Source organism: Maniola jurtina, chromosome 6, assembly GCF_905333055.1.
Source record: "Maniola jurtina chromosome 6, ilManJurt1.1, whole genome shotgun sequence".
Classification (NCBI taxonomy): Eukaryota; Metazoa; Arthropoda; class Insecta; order Lepidoptera; family Nymphalidae; genus Maniola; species Maniola jurtina.
Genome location: NC_060034.1, coordinates 6,308,055 through 6,321,413, shown reverse-complemented (window position 1 = coordinate 6,321,413; position 13,359 = coordinate 6,308,055). Strand labels below are relative to the sequence as shown.

The 13,359-nt window shown below is 33.2% G+C and overlaps 5 protein-coding genes across 13 annotated transcripts in view; 2 read left to right on the top strand and 3 right to left on the bottom strand.

The window, feature by feature from the left end:
* The first annotated feature begins 1,692 nt into the window (after window positions 1–1,692).
* Window positions 1,693–3,396, top strand: LOC123866366. Of its 3 annotated transcripts, none has more exons than XM_045907891.1 (2): window positions 1,693–2,244; window positions 2,305–3,396. In XM_045907891.1, exons 1-2 carry the CDS (start codon window positions 2,055–2,057, stop codon window positions 3,162–3,164), a joined length of 1,050 nt encoding a protein of 349 aa, XP_045763847.1. In that variant the 5' UTR covers window positions 1,693–2,054; the 3' UTR covers window positions 3,165–3,396. The 3 variants fall into 3 exon arrangements, with proteins under 3 accessions (XP_045763847.1, XP_045763846.1, XP_045763845.1); XM_045907890.1 differs by having other exon boundaries at window positions 1,693–2,274; window positions 2,335–3,396; XM_045907889.1 differs by having other exon boundaries at window positions 1,693–3,396.
* A 787-nt stretch (window positions 3,397–4,183) lies between these two features.
* On the top strand, window positions 4,184–7,115 carry LOC123866372. Its single transcript, XM_045907899.1, has 4 exons — window positions 4,184–4,343; window positions 5,196–5,336; window positions 5,643–5,796; window positions 6,411–7,115. Exons 1-4 carry the CDS (start codon window positions 4,295–4,297, stop codon window positions 6,541–6,543), a joined length of 477 nt encoding a protein of 158 aa, XP_045763855.1. The 5' UTR covers window positions 4,184–4,294; the 3' UTR covers window positions 6,544–7,115.
* Window positions 6,478–10,889, bottom strand: LOC123866365. 3 transcript variants are annotated; one of them, XM_045907886.1, is made up of 5 exons: window positions 10,805–10,889; window positions 9,052–10,104; window positions 8,668–8,745; window positions 7,824–7,977; window positions 6,478–7,743 (listed from the first exon to the last, which is right to left on the bottom strand). In XM_045907886.1, exons 2-5 carry the CDS (start codon window positions 9,850–9,852, stop codon window positions 7,580–7,582), a joined length of 1,197 nt encoding a protein of 398 aa, XP_045763842.1. In that variant the 5' UTR covers window positions 9,853–10,104; window positions 10,805–10,889; the 3' UTR covers window positions 6,478–7,579. The 3 variants fall into 3 exon arrangements, with proteins under 3 accessions (XP_045763842.1, XP_045763843.1, XP_045763844.1); XM_045907887.1 differs by lacking the exon at window positions 10,805–10,889 and having other exon boundaries at window positions 9,052–10,205; XM_045907888.1 differs by lacking the exon at window positions 6,478–7,743 and having other exon boundaries at window positions 7,787–7,977.
* Window positions 10,890–11,078: 189 nt separating this feature from the next.
* LOC123866369 lies at window positions 11,079–12,150 on the bottom strand. Its single transcript, XM_045907897.1, has one exon. The coding sequence runs from the start codon at window positions 11,974–11,976 to the stop codon at window positions 11,086–11,088; it is 891 nt and encodes a 296-aa protein (XP_045763853.1). The 5' UTR covers window positions 11,977–12,150; the 3' UTR covers window positions 11,079–11,085.
* A 116-nt stretch (window positions 12,151–12,266) lies between these two features.
* LOC123866368 (NADH-cytochrome b5 reductase 2) overlaps window positions 12,267–13,359 on the bottom strand; it is a 28,992-nt gene continuing 27,899 nt past the window's right edge. For 4 of the 5 annotated variants that reach the window (XM_045907896.1, XM_045907894.1, XM_045907895.1 and 1 more), the window contains one exon: window positions 12,267–13,315. In XM_045907896.1, the coding sequence (XP_045763852.1) occupies window positions 13,143–13,315 (173 nt within the window). In that variant the 3' untranslated portion in view covers window positions 12,267–13,142. The remainder of the gene's footprint in view (window positions 13,316–13,359) is intronic. The other variant, XM_045907893.1, reaches the window with a different exon arrangement.

Genomic DNA, 13,359 nt, shown 5'->3' with positions numbered 1-13,359 from the left:
TAATATTACATAATATTATTATGTATTTTACTGCAGCTTTTATAAACGCTTTTTATAAGAAAGCTCGTGGCTGTTTCATAAATGTGTTTGTTGTCAATTAAGTGTGTCTAACAAATAACAAACAATTACAGGTGAGAATACTGCAATTTCCTTGTGTGACTAGGTATTGTTTGGGGCCAGCTGAAGACAGCACAAACATAACAGCTATACCTATGTCTACTTAGGCATCTGTCTATTACCTACAACTACATATTATGTTGGTTGGTACTAATTATTATGAACTGTAGGTAGATAGTAAATTATTATTGTACCTAGACGATATTTCACAACAAATGTATTGTAAGATTCATCTAGATTTTATTTACGCGAAAGGATCTGGGACCCCCGCTTTATGTAGATAAGTACTACGAGTACCTACGTTAAACGTATCCCAAGAAAATATCAGTGGAATCACAATCCGCATTAATGAGGAATACGTCACATAGAAGAAGATAAGATGATCCTCGCTACTGGATGCATCTGGATGTAGGTGTGCCGTGTGGATTACCTACCTACCTAGGTTTTCTAAAAGTCCCGTAAGACTTTAGTTTTCCGGAAGAAAAGTAGCCAATTTCTATCCTCGGTATGCATTATGCAAGCTATATTCTCTGTACCTTTCGTCAAAATGTAAAAAGCTGGCAAACAGACACACTTTCGCATTTATAATATTAGTTGGAAGTATGAAAATATAGATTAATACGACAAAATAATATTATCTAGTGGTAATAGTAGTAATTAGTAGAAACGTATGACTTCGTGAAGTGGAAAATTAAATGGGCAGGGTAGGCAAACACAACTGCATTGCATCAATGTTTAGTGGTTTAAACTTTGGAATCGATTCTGAAAATCGCCCGCTACCTAGTAATTAAAGCTTATAGCTTGTGGTTAGTCATGACTCATGATTGAAAGATGATGAACCAAGTTTTGAATTAATATTGGTAAGTAGGTAGGTACCTGCCTCAGTATTTCAACTACTACTAACCTATGGAAGTTTTTATTTCATGATTTGAATCGGCAGTGTTTGCAAGATTTTAATATCTAGACAGTAGACACCTATGGTTAAATTATATCTAATTTCATATCATATTACTATACCTAGTTAGTTAAAGCTTAGTAAGTTTAATAAAATCCCTTCCTTTTGGCTTTGCCTTAGGTACATAGTCGGGAAAAAAATTAGAATGACCTGACTGACACACAACATATGAGTATAGCACGAAATACCTACTTGGATCTAAGTATCTGACCTACTGTATGTACCTACCCTATCTGTAAACTTCAGATTTAATGTACCATGGTACCCACCTGCCTTGTTTTTTTGTACCTAGGCATAGTACATAGGTAAGATTTCTACCTAGTTTCTACTAAGAAAGGATTTTGAGAAAATTTGAAGAAGGAAATTGAGAAAAGCTCGATAGAAATAATTTCAAAACATAAAAAAAAATGTGGGTAGGTAGGTACTTTTTTTTCTCTCGTCTGGCTTACTTTTCTAATTATTGTCATAAACAATACTAGTTAAATTCATAATAGCTTAAATAAAATAAAAATGCGGTCCGCGGTTATATTCTCTTTTATTTAGTAAAAGGTATTTTTGTACTGGCAAAGATAAAATAAATTAACTATCTTTTCCAGTCTTTTCTACGTATTGTCGTTTTTGTCATGTTCTTGTCAGCAGTCAGTACCTATTCACTGTTGTCTTTTGAGTTTTTCTAAATGTTTGATTTTTTAGATAAAGTACGAGATGCACTTTTAGAAGATTTTATTGATATTCTTGATTTTATATCACTTGAAAGTCTTAATCTATATGGCAGACTTACAGAGAATTTAATTTTTACTTTAAGAACGCAGTTCAGAAAACCCAGATGCAAAGACAAATTCTTGGTATGAAATAACCTTAACTAAAATAATACCTAACTTAATTAAAAATTAAATTATTAATAGTTTTTAAAACATCTACATACAATATTAATAAAAACAACAAGAATTTATCAAACGTAAATTGCTAAAGTTTTCAAAACATGGAAGATGAAAACGCTGTAAGTGGTACTGAAATTCCTGAATCTGGTACCGGTGAAGGTATAGAAACAAAAGAAGATGAAATCGCAAAACTTGAAGGAGAAAGATTTGAGAAAGCAGAAGGACAACATGTTGAAGGGGAACAAGTTGAAGAAGAACAACATATTGAGAGAGAACATATTGAGAGAGAACATATTGAGGGAGAACATATTGAGGGAGAGCATATTGAGGGAGAACATATTGAGGGAGAACATATTGAGGGAGAACATATTGAGGGAGAACATATTGAGGGAGAGCATATTGAAGGAGAACATATTGAGGGAGAACATGAGGAGGATGAGCATGTAGAGGGAGAACATATTGAAGGAGAAGAAAGACAAGAAGAAAAAGTAATCGAAGGTGAAGAACTTGAAGGAGAGGAGTTAGAAGGTGAGAAAGTTAAAGGGGAAGAAAAAGAGCAAAAAGACGAAGAACAAGTTGAGGAGGAGGAATTTGTGGAGCCACCACCGCCAGATCCAGCTGCGCCATTTAATTTTACCGACTCGTCAGAAGCCATTAAACCTAAATTCGAGTTGAGACCAGACCAAATTGCAGAAGTAGAGCAGCTTTGGGAACTATATCAAAATTACACTCCAGCGTATACTGATATCCATGGATACATAACTGAAAAAGAATTAGTTTACATGCTAAAATCACTGCTTCTGATGACATTTACACCAGAACAGTTGCAAGAGCTCATAGCATTTTGTGTCAGGCCACCACATCCGCAAGGTCATATTAATTACGAACAGTTTTTGAAAATGGTGACATTACGACAAAGAGATTTTCCAATTGAGGAAGAACTGCGTTCAGCTTTGAAAGTGTTAGATCCGGGTAATACAGGCCTAATAGATAGAGAATATTTTAGAGAAACCTTATCAAAATTAGGTCACAAAATGGCTCCAAAGCTTCTAGACAGCCTAGTAAAAGAAGTAGATTTAAGTAATGATGGGACTATAGGAGTAGAGGATGTTATTGGTACGATGTGCATTGATTTGAATAAAGAAGATTTGATGATGCTCAGAGCGGCGGTATACCCTGACGAACAACCAACTGAGAACAATAATGATTAATTACTAAAATATTATTTTACGTCATATACCTACGTTACGTTATAGGTAAACTGTACGGTTTAACTCTTGAGAGTCTAGTGTCAAATTCCAGATTGAGATGTTTTCCGAAGTTACAGATAAACGGAGAGTAATAATACCAAACAAAAACTTTTAATATTTCTGTGATAGATTTATGTAACATACAGTGGTGTCTTTTGTACAATCACACTGTATAAAAATCACCTTACCTTCATCTTTGTTTTCTTACTTATTTTTTTACCTACCTACCTACCTGATGTTATATGTTATATATTTTCAACCCCCGTCCCAAAAAGAGAGGTGTTATAAGTTTGACGTATGTATCTGTGTATCTGTCTGTGGCACCGTAGCTCTTAAACTAATGAACCGATTTCAATTTAGTTTTTTTCGTTTGACAGATGGCTTGATCAAGAGTGTTCTTAGCTATAATCCAAGAAAATCGGTTCAGCCGTTTGAAAGTTATCAGCTCTTTTCTAGTTACTGTAACCTTACTGTACTGTAAGTTTCTACCTACTGTAAAAACGTCTGTTTTCCAAGCATAGGTGTTATGAGACGGCCCATATAAAATAATTTTTGAGCTCAGTATTTACCTTTTCTTTTGTATTGTTAATTGTTCATAAACGTCCGAGAACAGTGAGCACATTCCACGAAAGATACTAAACTATTCTTCAAACCAAAATTTGAAAAAAAAATATCTCCGCCATTATTCCAATGTTACCCATTTTAATATTACTATGGTTTGAGATCAAAATTTTGCGACAAACATGAAACAACATACAGCAAAATATATTGGCAAACACCACAGAGCACATTTTTAACAGTGTTTGGCTTGCAGCCAATTGGATCAAACGACTTACTTCAGGCACCTTCAAGCACTCCCAACCGTTGGCAAGCATATGCAAACACCCATCCACATGATTGTCAGTGCTTGTTGTTTCCTGTTTGTTGTAAGCATGTAGCGCCGCCATCGACTTTATTATAATTCAAATGTCAACTTACAACTGTCAAATTTTTCAAAATTACATTTTTAGTCTATGGCTCAAGTGCTCTAAATTTTGTAATTTTTCCGGCAATTAATAAAAGTTAAGAGGCAATATAATTAAAACGCTGATATGCAGATACTTGTGTTCGTTTCAGTTTTGTCAACAGTTTTCAATGGATGTGAGTATTAACTATTGTAACTGGCACTGAAAATGCAGGAATCTGTTGGGTGTGGTTTACCGGAGTATTTGAAACATCTTGCATTGAAGTGCAACAAAGCTTCTTTGTTAATAGAGAGGGACTGAGCAGTAGTTCATTTTATATATTATTATAAAGAAAACAATAAAACTGGTTAGGTATAACTGGTTAGTACATACCTAACCTATTTGATTATGAATCTTGTATTTTGATATAAGAGCATTCATACCCGGGCAGTTGGAGCAATGGACAGAACTTAGCCAACTGACTTAGTTAACTTAGATTGGAAAACACTTTTTTGTTTGGTCAATATCCAGGCAAAAGCTGTGTTTCACAAGAGAAACTATCTACAATAACACTCAGATTTTGTATTCAAATTATTTAATATGCCTGGCAGGCATTTTAATTTATTTGGCTCACATGCATCATCCAAAATCTTCATGCAGGTGCTAACAATAATTGTACAAAGTCTCAATAAAAGTGCATTGGTAACAAACATTAATTTTTAAATAAGTATAAAATTTGCTACTTATTACTACTAGCTTTCTTTAAAAATTAAACTACTTAAATAAATTCACTTAAAATCATTTGTTGCTGGTGGGTAGATTTGACAGATATTCAAGTTATGAGTACACTGAGGCTTGTAGCCTATGAGTTCTAAAAAGTACTTTGACTTAGCTCAGACTTGAAAAGAGTTAAAACCAGACTGCATAGATATAAATCTGTCTCGAGTTTAAGCAAAGTCTCAGTGCCCTCTATAGATTTCAGCCTGAGTTGCTGATACATTACATTCCAAATGTTTCATTCAGTCCGACTGTCTGTTTTCATTTCCAGGCTATGCAATATGGTGTTACCAATGCACAACAGCTACACCAGGATGTGGTCAGCCATTTAACTGGAGAGGAGTTGGATATTTGGGTAATCCCTGTCCCGACAATGAAGATGTATGTGTTAAACTGATCGAGAGAAAAGGAGGTTAGTAGGCATCATAATAATTCATAAACTATTTTGTCAATTATTTTAAAATAATAAATAATTTATCAATTCAGAATATTATTATATTGCAAAATGTATACCAGAAATGGCTGGATGCATGCTGTGTTCTCAATAAATAGATGAATCTTAAATCTTGAAGGCACTCTGGGTGTGATATTCAAGTGAGACATAGAATCCTGCCGGTTTTGCAATTTATGATATTATGAATTTAAAAATATTATTAAAAGACCATATGCTAGAATTTACTGAAGCTAGAAAACTGAATTTAATATAAAATATTTTCAGCCAAGGAAGTTATCACAAGAGATTGTCTTAGTAATTTCAAAGCATTCCGAACTGATATACCAGCCGATACATACGAAGGTTGCCGTGCAGCTGCCAAAGATGTCAATTTAGGCAACTATGTCAATAATACCATCAAGGAATTGGATATAAAAAGGTATGATTTAAATTATAGTTTTCCTTAACCCATTGTCAGAAAAAACCAGTTTTCAACTTTGATACCACCAATGACGTACTCACGCATAACACTAACTTAATACTTATTAAAATAGTACTAGGTTTCGATGATAGCCTAGTGGTTAAGACATCTTCAATTCTGGAGTTTGGGGATTCGATTCCAGGAACCTCTAACTTTTCGGAGTTATGTGCGTTCTAAGCAATTAAATATCATGAAAATTACATTAAAAACAACGTAAGAAAGCCATGCCTGAGAGTTCTCTATGATGTTCAAAGTCAAAGTCAAAATCATTTATTTAAAGTAGGTACAATTGTACTCCTTTTGATGGTCAAAATTGTTTAATTTGTACGATATAGTGGTGATAATTAATTACGCAACTTAAAACTAAAGCTACGAGGGTTCCAAACGCGCCCAAGTCTGAGAAGAGCGAGTGTTCTCAAAGGGGTGTGAAGAAGTGAGAAGGGGGCTGCCAATAACTCCGCACTAACGTGGTGGACTATGGCCTAAACCCTTCACATTATGACCAGACCCATGCTCAGTAGTAGGCTAGAGATGTTGATGACGGTGCTTAACCAATTTTGTTTAATTTTCAGAGACTGGTATGATGACACTGTATGGTGTTTCTGCTTCCTTGATCATCGTTGTAACACTGGGTCGGTAAATTCTAATTCAATTATATTGTTAGCCCTGACAAGCATAATGTTCTTGAAAAAGATATTGTTTTGATATTAGACTATATTATCAAAATCACAAAATTTAGACTGAGACAGGAAATTATAAGGTCCATTTGAAATAAGTTAATCCAATCTATGTATTTTTAAAAATTCTTATAAGTTTTGCAGACATTTTATTCCAAATGCATTTTGTAATTTAATTTTGTATATATAATATTATGTAATGACTATAACTTAACAGATCTGATATTATCTTAGCCTTATTGCAATTCATAGATAAGTAGCATTTTGTATTAATTACTATAATAATTTGATTTGTACGCTGACAAAATATTTTAATGAATAAGATGTATACAGTTGATTCAAATAAGAATATATTGGTTTGTAGAATGATTTAGAATTTTGTCTGTTCATTAATGTTGTTGTTATTGTGTAATTTTAACACAAACCTAATAGAAGTAATACTTTAAGAATATAAAAATGATACTTTTTCAAAATCATTCTTGTTTAAATGAACTATGTGTATCTATAAAATATAGATCTGTAACTGATTTCAGGTAGCTATTGTATTTTGTACAAATCAGAAATAAATAAGAATGAACAGAGGCAGAGTTCATCATAGTATATTTATGAATTTATTATACATTTTATAGTTTTATAAGGGATTATTATAATTACTGTTAAATGACAATATTCCGTCCAAACAAATTAAGATAATCGTAATTTTAATTTACTTCACTATAAGTGCCTATATGTAATTTACAATCAATCCACTAAAATTAATTATTATATAAGTATGCAGATAATAATAATTTAGAATACATTGTTTAGGTACTGTATAATAAATGATTTTTAATTTTTTTCGTTAATAGTAATTTGAAAATACGTTATTTATAGTATACTAGCGACCCGCTCCAGCTTCGCACAGGTAGCTTATTACAATTTACGTAGGGATCTCTAATTTTTTTGCAAATACAATATAACCCATGTTACTCAGGAATATTGTAGCTTTTTACTGGTGAAAGAATTTTCTAAATCGGTTCAGTAGTTCATTTTTGTAGCATTTAATAGGTTTCCGCCCAAAGGTCCTAAAGCCAAGCAAACTGAAGTAGTGAGACCATGAGTGTTGTGACCAAATTAATCATGTTGATCATAGTTGGAGCGTCCATATACCACATGTCGTATATTGAAAACTGTGGTGGTTTCTCTACGATCATTTTCAGCATTTTAATAGCTTTCTGTCGCAAAGGTCCTGAAAATCCCAAAGACTAAAGATTTTGACATTCAAATAATGAGGATTTTGTATGTATTATAGCATTTTTAAATACTTGCCTCCATAATATAGAGATAGGATAGTTGTACATAAATATTTCGTCTTTTTAATTTCCCTGGAGAATGCTTCACATCGTATACTAAGGATGATAATTATGAGCAAATCGACAGCAGTTATTGTTGGTAGAACTATGTACTCTATCCATAACAAAATCTGAAAAATAAACGGTCAAGTGCGAGTCAGACTCGCGCACTGAGGGTTCCGTACTCGGGTATTTCTCCGACATTTTGCACGATAAATCAAAAACTATTTTGCATAAAAATAAATAAAAATCTGTTTTAGAATATACAAGTAAAGCTCTTTCATATGATAGCCTACTTGGTATAGTTATCTTACTTTGAAAATTGAAATACATTTTAATTTTTTTTTTTCTGTGATGTAACCACAAATTCACGGTATGGATGTATTTCTTTACTTGTGCTATAAGACCAACCTACCTGCCAAATGTCATGATTCTAGGTCAACGGGAAGTACCATATGGGTTTTCTTGACAGACACGACAGACAGACACAACAAAGTGATCCTATAAGAGTTCCGTTTTTCCTTTTGAGGTACGGAACCCTAAAAAGATCATTTTTTAATTTTCATGGCGGCTATTTAGAATTTTTTATTATTATTTGTTGTATCGCGGCAATAGAAATACAACTTCTGTGCTTTCAAATCTCTACCTTCATTATGGTTCATGACATACAGCCCGCTGATGGACAGACAGACGGATGGATTGACAGCGGAGGTTTAGTGATGGGTCCCACTGGCGGGACGGAACCCCAGAATCTTATGTAGTATGGCAATTATACGTCTACAGCTAAATAAAACGTAGGTAGTTATTTATTTTGTACTTACATTATTTTGCAGTGCCACAAGCATATACTCGAAAGCTAGTAGAGTGCTTGTAACAAATTTGAAACAAAACAGAAATACCTGAAATATTATAATTTTAGTTTTATTATTCTTTAGGTATTATTATTATTATTATTGGCATACCGCATAAAATGGGCATGTGTTTTATATGTTGATGTGATTGATGTTTTATATTCTGGAGTCTGGACCTAAGTGTGGTTAGGTCTTTATATAGAATCAATTTATATAACCGTATTTTACTGACATAAATCATCAAGATATTAGATTTAAAAACGTTTTTTTAAAATCCAGTATCTTAATTACATAAGTAGGTACATCTAATTCATCTTATTTTGTTTCTTGACTATTTACTAGGAGGTTACTAACCTGAAATCGGTACAAGTTCTGAAATCTGATTAATTCCTCAAAAATGTCTCTTAGATAAATGTCAGTTTCGCTATTATTAAAATCATGTGCACTTGATGCTATGAAACGCAATACTTTCATACTAGGAATTATCACTTTATTCATATCTACAATCTTTATGTCATCCGTGCCTTCGATGTGGTTAGTTATTATTGCATTAATGTAGCGCAGTCGAATGTAGAAAACCATTAGGAGATTCGAACAATGCAACCATTCTAACATACAACCCAACATGCTGTAAAATAATCCGCTGCAACTGATGTAGATTATAAAATCCTGGGATAAAGCGGTAGCGTACAGCAGTAATAAAATTACTACCATCGTACCAACTGTTACTATGTTTGAATTGAATATCAAGTCATTTATGAATTTGTTATTATTAATCTTCAGCTTGCGATCGATTTCTTGGGTTTTCATGTAAAACTTTACATTTTCATCGTTGTTCATGAATCGGGCGTGTACGATATTGCAGACAAACGTTGAGTAATGTAATGCAAATGCTAACATAGTCAAGTAATATATATTTTGATATGCCCACAATCTCGACAAAAAGTGGACCGCGACACTTATATATAAGGCTGTGCAAATTACTATACAGAGTAGCGTGTAAAGCTTTTGTGCCTTTGTTGGCGAGGTTACAAATCTATTTCTAGCGTCCACTCTGCACGAACCCAACATCATTTGTATGGCACGAAATGGCCTGAAAAGTCTCAGATGATTCTCTTCCAGTATGTCATTAGATAAGTATTCTGCAGTTTTCATAATTACAACAAATTCAAACCTAGATAATTTTTAATGTTTAAACGTAACAGTATATAGGTAACTAATAGTAAAGAGAAGCGTTGAACACAGGCTATTCTAATGCAAACTGCAATAGAACTATCGTGTATGTAGCAATGATCGCCAACAGCTTTACTTGGACACCAGTACCTAATGTGTAAATATCATAAATGGATAGCTCGTATTTAGTGTCTAATAACAGTAGCATACGCTTAGCATTGCGCCTGGAAATGCCTGGAACAAAATGTGTTTTTTAAGAAAACAAGTTTTTAATAAGTAATCAAATAATTGGGATGATGCCTATGTCAATAATAATTCATAAAACACAAATACAAGTTTGCTAACCATTTTAAGCTATCGATTTAACTAAAATTACATCAAATGTTTATGACGTCACATCTGTGTATTTCATAACTTTCAAAACGCTCGCTTAATATGGGCGCTTAATATGCTGTATATTAAGCGCCCATATTAAGCGAGCGTTTTGACGTTTGATAAAAAGTCGCTAATTTGACTAGTAGTCATCATCCCATTTATTAATGTTGGAGTTTTAGTATGATAAAATTGAAGTTCTGTTTTTTTTTGTTAGTTCATTTCTAATTGGTACTTGACTACTTGTTAGCGTTATTTACCTATATTTTACTCTTTCTTTAAGTTCCAACCAATCTGTTTTATATATTGCAATAACTTCTGTCCAAACATTCTATCTTGTACGCTGAAATATTTCTATTATACTATTTTGAATATCTAAGTAATACATTTTGTATTAATTTGTGGTAAGTACCTAGTCCATTAGATTGATCACATTGTTCAGTTTTATTATTCATAAGACCACCATCAAACCAATTTAGTTAATGATTTAAGCGACTACAATCAATATTGATATAATTATAATATATTATTTACATTATGGAGTAAAAGTAAAAGTACTTACTTTCATCAAACCTATGTCTGATACCAACACAATATTTTTTTGACTTTTCCAATTTATTTGCAAGCACATCAGCTGCCTTACATAAGCCACAAAAAATTCCTATTGTTATAATCAAACTTGAAGAAATTACTACTGCAGCTTTTATATTGTCGTGCGGACACTATAATGCGATATAAAATAAATTAGCTGATAAATCTTTCATAATTTCATAAAGAGAGTTATGTGATAGTTAATACTTACTTGATTCTTGATTTTAAAGATGCTACTCTGAATAATAATCATTATCCATACCAGCGTTTGACACGTAAATGAAAATATCTGAGTAGAGACAAACCCTTAAAAATCATTGCCAATGTAAAGATATTGGATGTGTATATGATGAATCTATAACATACCTGATGTTGATGTAAATCCACAAAATCTGCCATTACAGTCAAAATATTCCTCATACCCATTAATAAATGATTCCATTGTATTGCATCCAAAGAACATGAATCCTTATCTGACAGAAGTCTTTCACAAGATTTAATTTCATTTCGGGTTTTGCTTTTGATAGCCTCTAGTGTTTCGTTTATGTAATTGACTCGAATTGAAATAAAGTAAATAGTAAAGGTAAGTATGACTATGTCGAGGCTGCTTGCCACTTCAGGCAATAAAACAATCAATGCGAAAGGACATAATGTTTTCATGCAGTAAATGTTAAACAGGATCGCCCATGTTACTCCGTAAATCAAGAGGCCAGTGGAAAAATACTTCACAAACTTTGCAAGCTTTTCATTGCATCGTTTACCGTCTTTAAAATTTAAATTCTGGTCTATTTTACTTAACTTTACATAGAATTCGCTGCTAGAATTTCCTTTTATATCGCGTACAAAGGTTTTTAACACAAGACACATATTTAAAATGTGCCCAATCTTAAAATAATGGTCTGTCAAAACGGAACCACTTGCACTTTCACATTCTACTGTAAAACCAATTAAACATAGAATGGATGTGGTTAAAATTGCGATCGCATAAAAAAAGTACCACTGAGATGGGCCAGTGGCAAATCCGTACTTAATTTGTACACTCAGTCGCCCTATTAGGCCTTGTAAAAGGTGAAAACCATTGAAAACTCTACTAAAGTCTTCATCTATTCTATCACTAGACAACTTTTCTAATTGCAAATCCATGTCTTGTGCGTTTAGACACTAAGCTCTAAATGAAGCAGTTCTTGGCGTTTACCAAAGTATAAATAGAGTAATATATTAATTCCCTTGAGCCAGTTCAATGTATGTTTAATTAAACCACTGGGACTGATTAGTGTGATAGTAATTTAATAGCTTTTGAATTATAGCTTACGAGATTGGCAACTAAAAGCCTAAGTTTCTAGACTCAACTGAAAAGTTTTCTATGAGAGAATTTATAGGTTTGACCAGATGATGCCCTTTCATTGTTTTTACAGATAGGTATGCAAAGACTGTTAAAAATTAACAATTGTTTATTGTCTTTTAATGTAAAACTCTACCACTACAATAAAATCAAAGATTCAATATACTTAAAATTAAAAAGCATGTACAAATTATAATAAATATTTAACCAGGTTGGCTTCAAAACAAAGTAATATATAAACTATACTGGTCATATAAAATACTATTGTTCCCAAACAAAATACGTTGTATTTTGTTCCCCGATGATTACTGTTATAATCATTGAAATGGACATATGTAGTATGTACAAGTACGCTGGAAAAGGTGTGTCGTAAAAAAAATTACAGCTGTTATTTTTTGTGCAGATTCAAATTCGCCCTCCCAGCGTATCGGAAATCAAATTATGAAATTCTTAGTGTGTCAAATGGTCTTCGTCTTGACATTATACTGACAGATGTCTCATCACATCACTGCTTTAAAAACAGGTCGGCAATCGCAAGTCCAGTGTACTTGTATTAGTTTACTGACTGACAGTATAATAGTCAGTCAGTATGTTTTAGATACTGAAAAGAAGTGTTATTATGACGGAATGTAAATCACGAAAAATTTGTCATTCGAAATGAAAGCAGAGTAAAAAAGTCGTAGCTCACTTATACGACATAGCACCCGCACGGTAAAAGAATAAACATTCAAATATGTGCTTAAAATCGTACTGTATACACTATACATTCATTTTACAGGGAGACGCCGTACTGCTAGCAGTCATCGCGTGGACTACAAGCTTTCTGCTAGCTGTCAGCGCGTTGCCAACTAGCGGTCACTTCGATTTGAGGTGGAGCCGTGCGTGCTGTGTAGAAACGATGTCGTGTAAATGAGCTAAGACCTCAACATGTTCTATTACATAATTTGTGTTTCGTATTTTCATGTAACTAGTATGCGAAGCGTAAATTCTCTGCATAGCCCAATTTGTCTAAAGCAGGGTTGCAAGCGAAGTTTATCATTGGTGGAGGGCCACACATGAGCACTATGACGTCATCGCCGGGCGGAAATAGATGGTTTTTGATCATTTCGTCGTTAATAAATCCGGTGCTGTACTGCCAACCTGAAAATACGATATGTCTACATTTTCATGTAATTGAAAAAGCT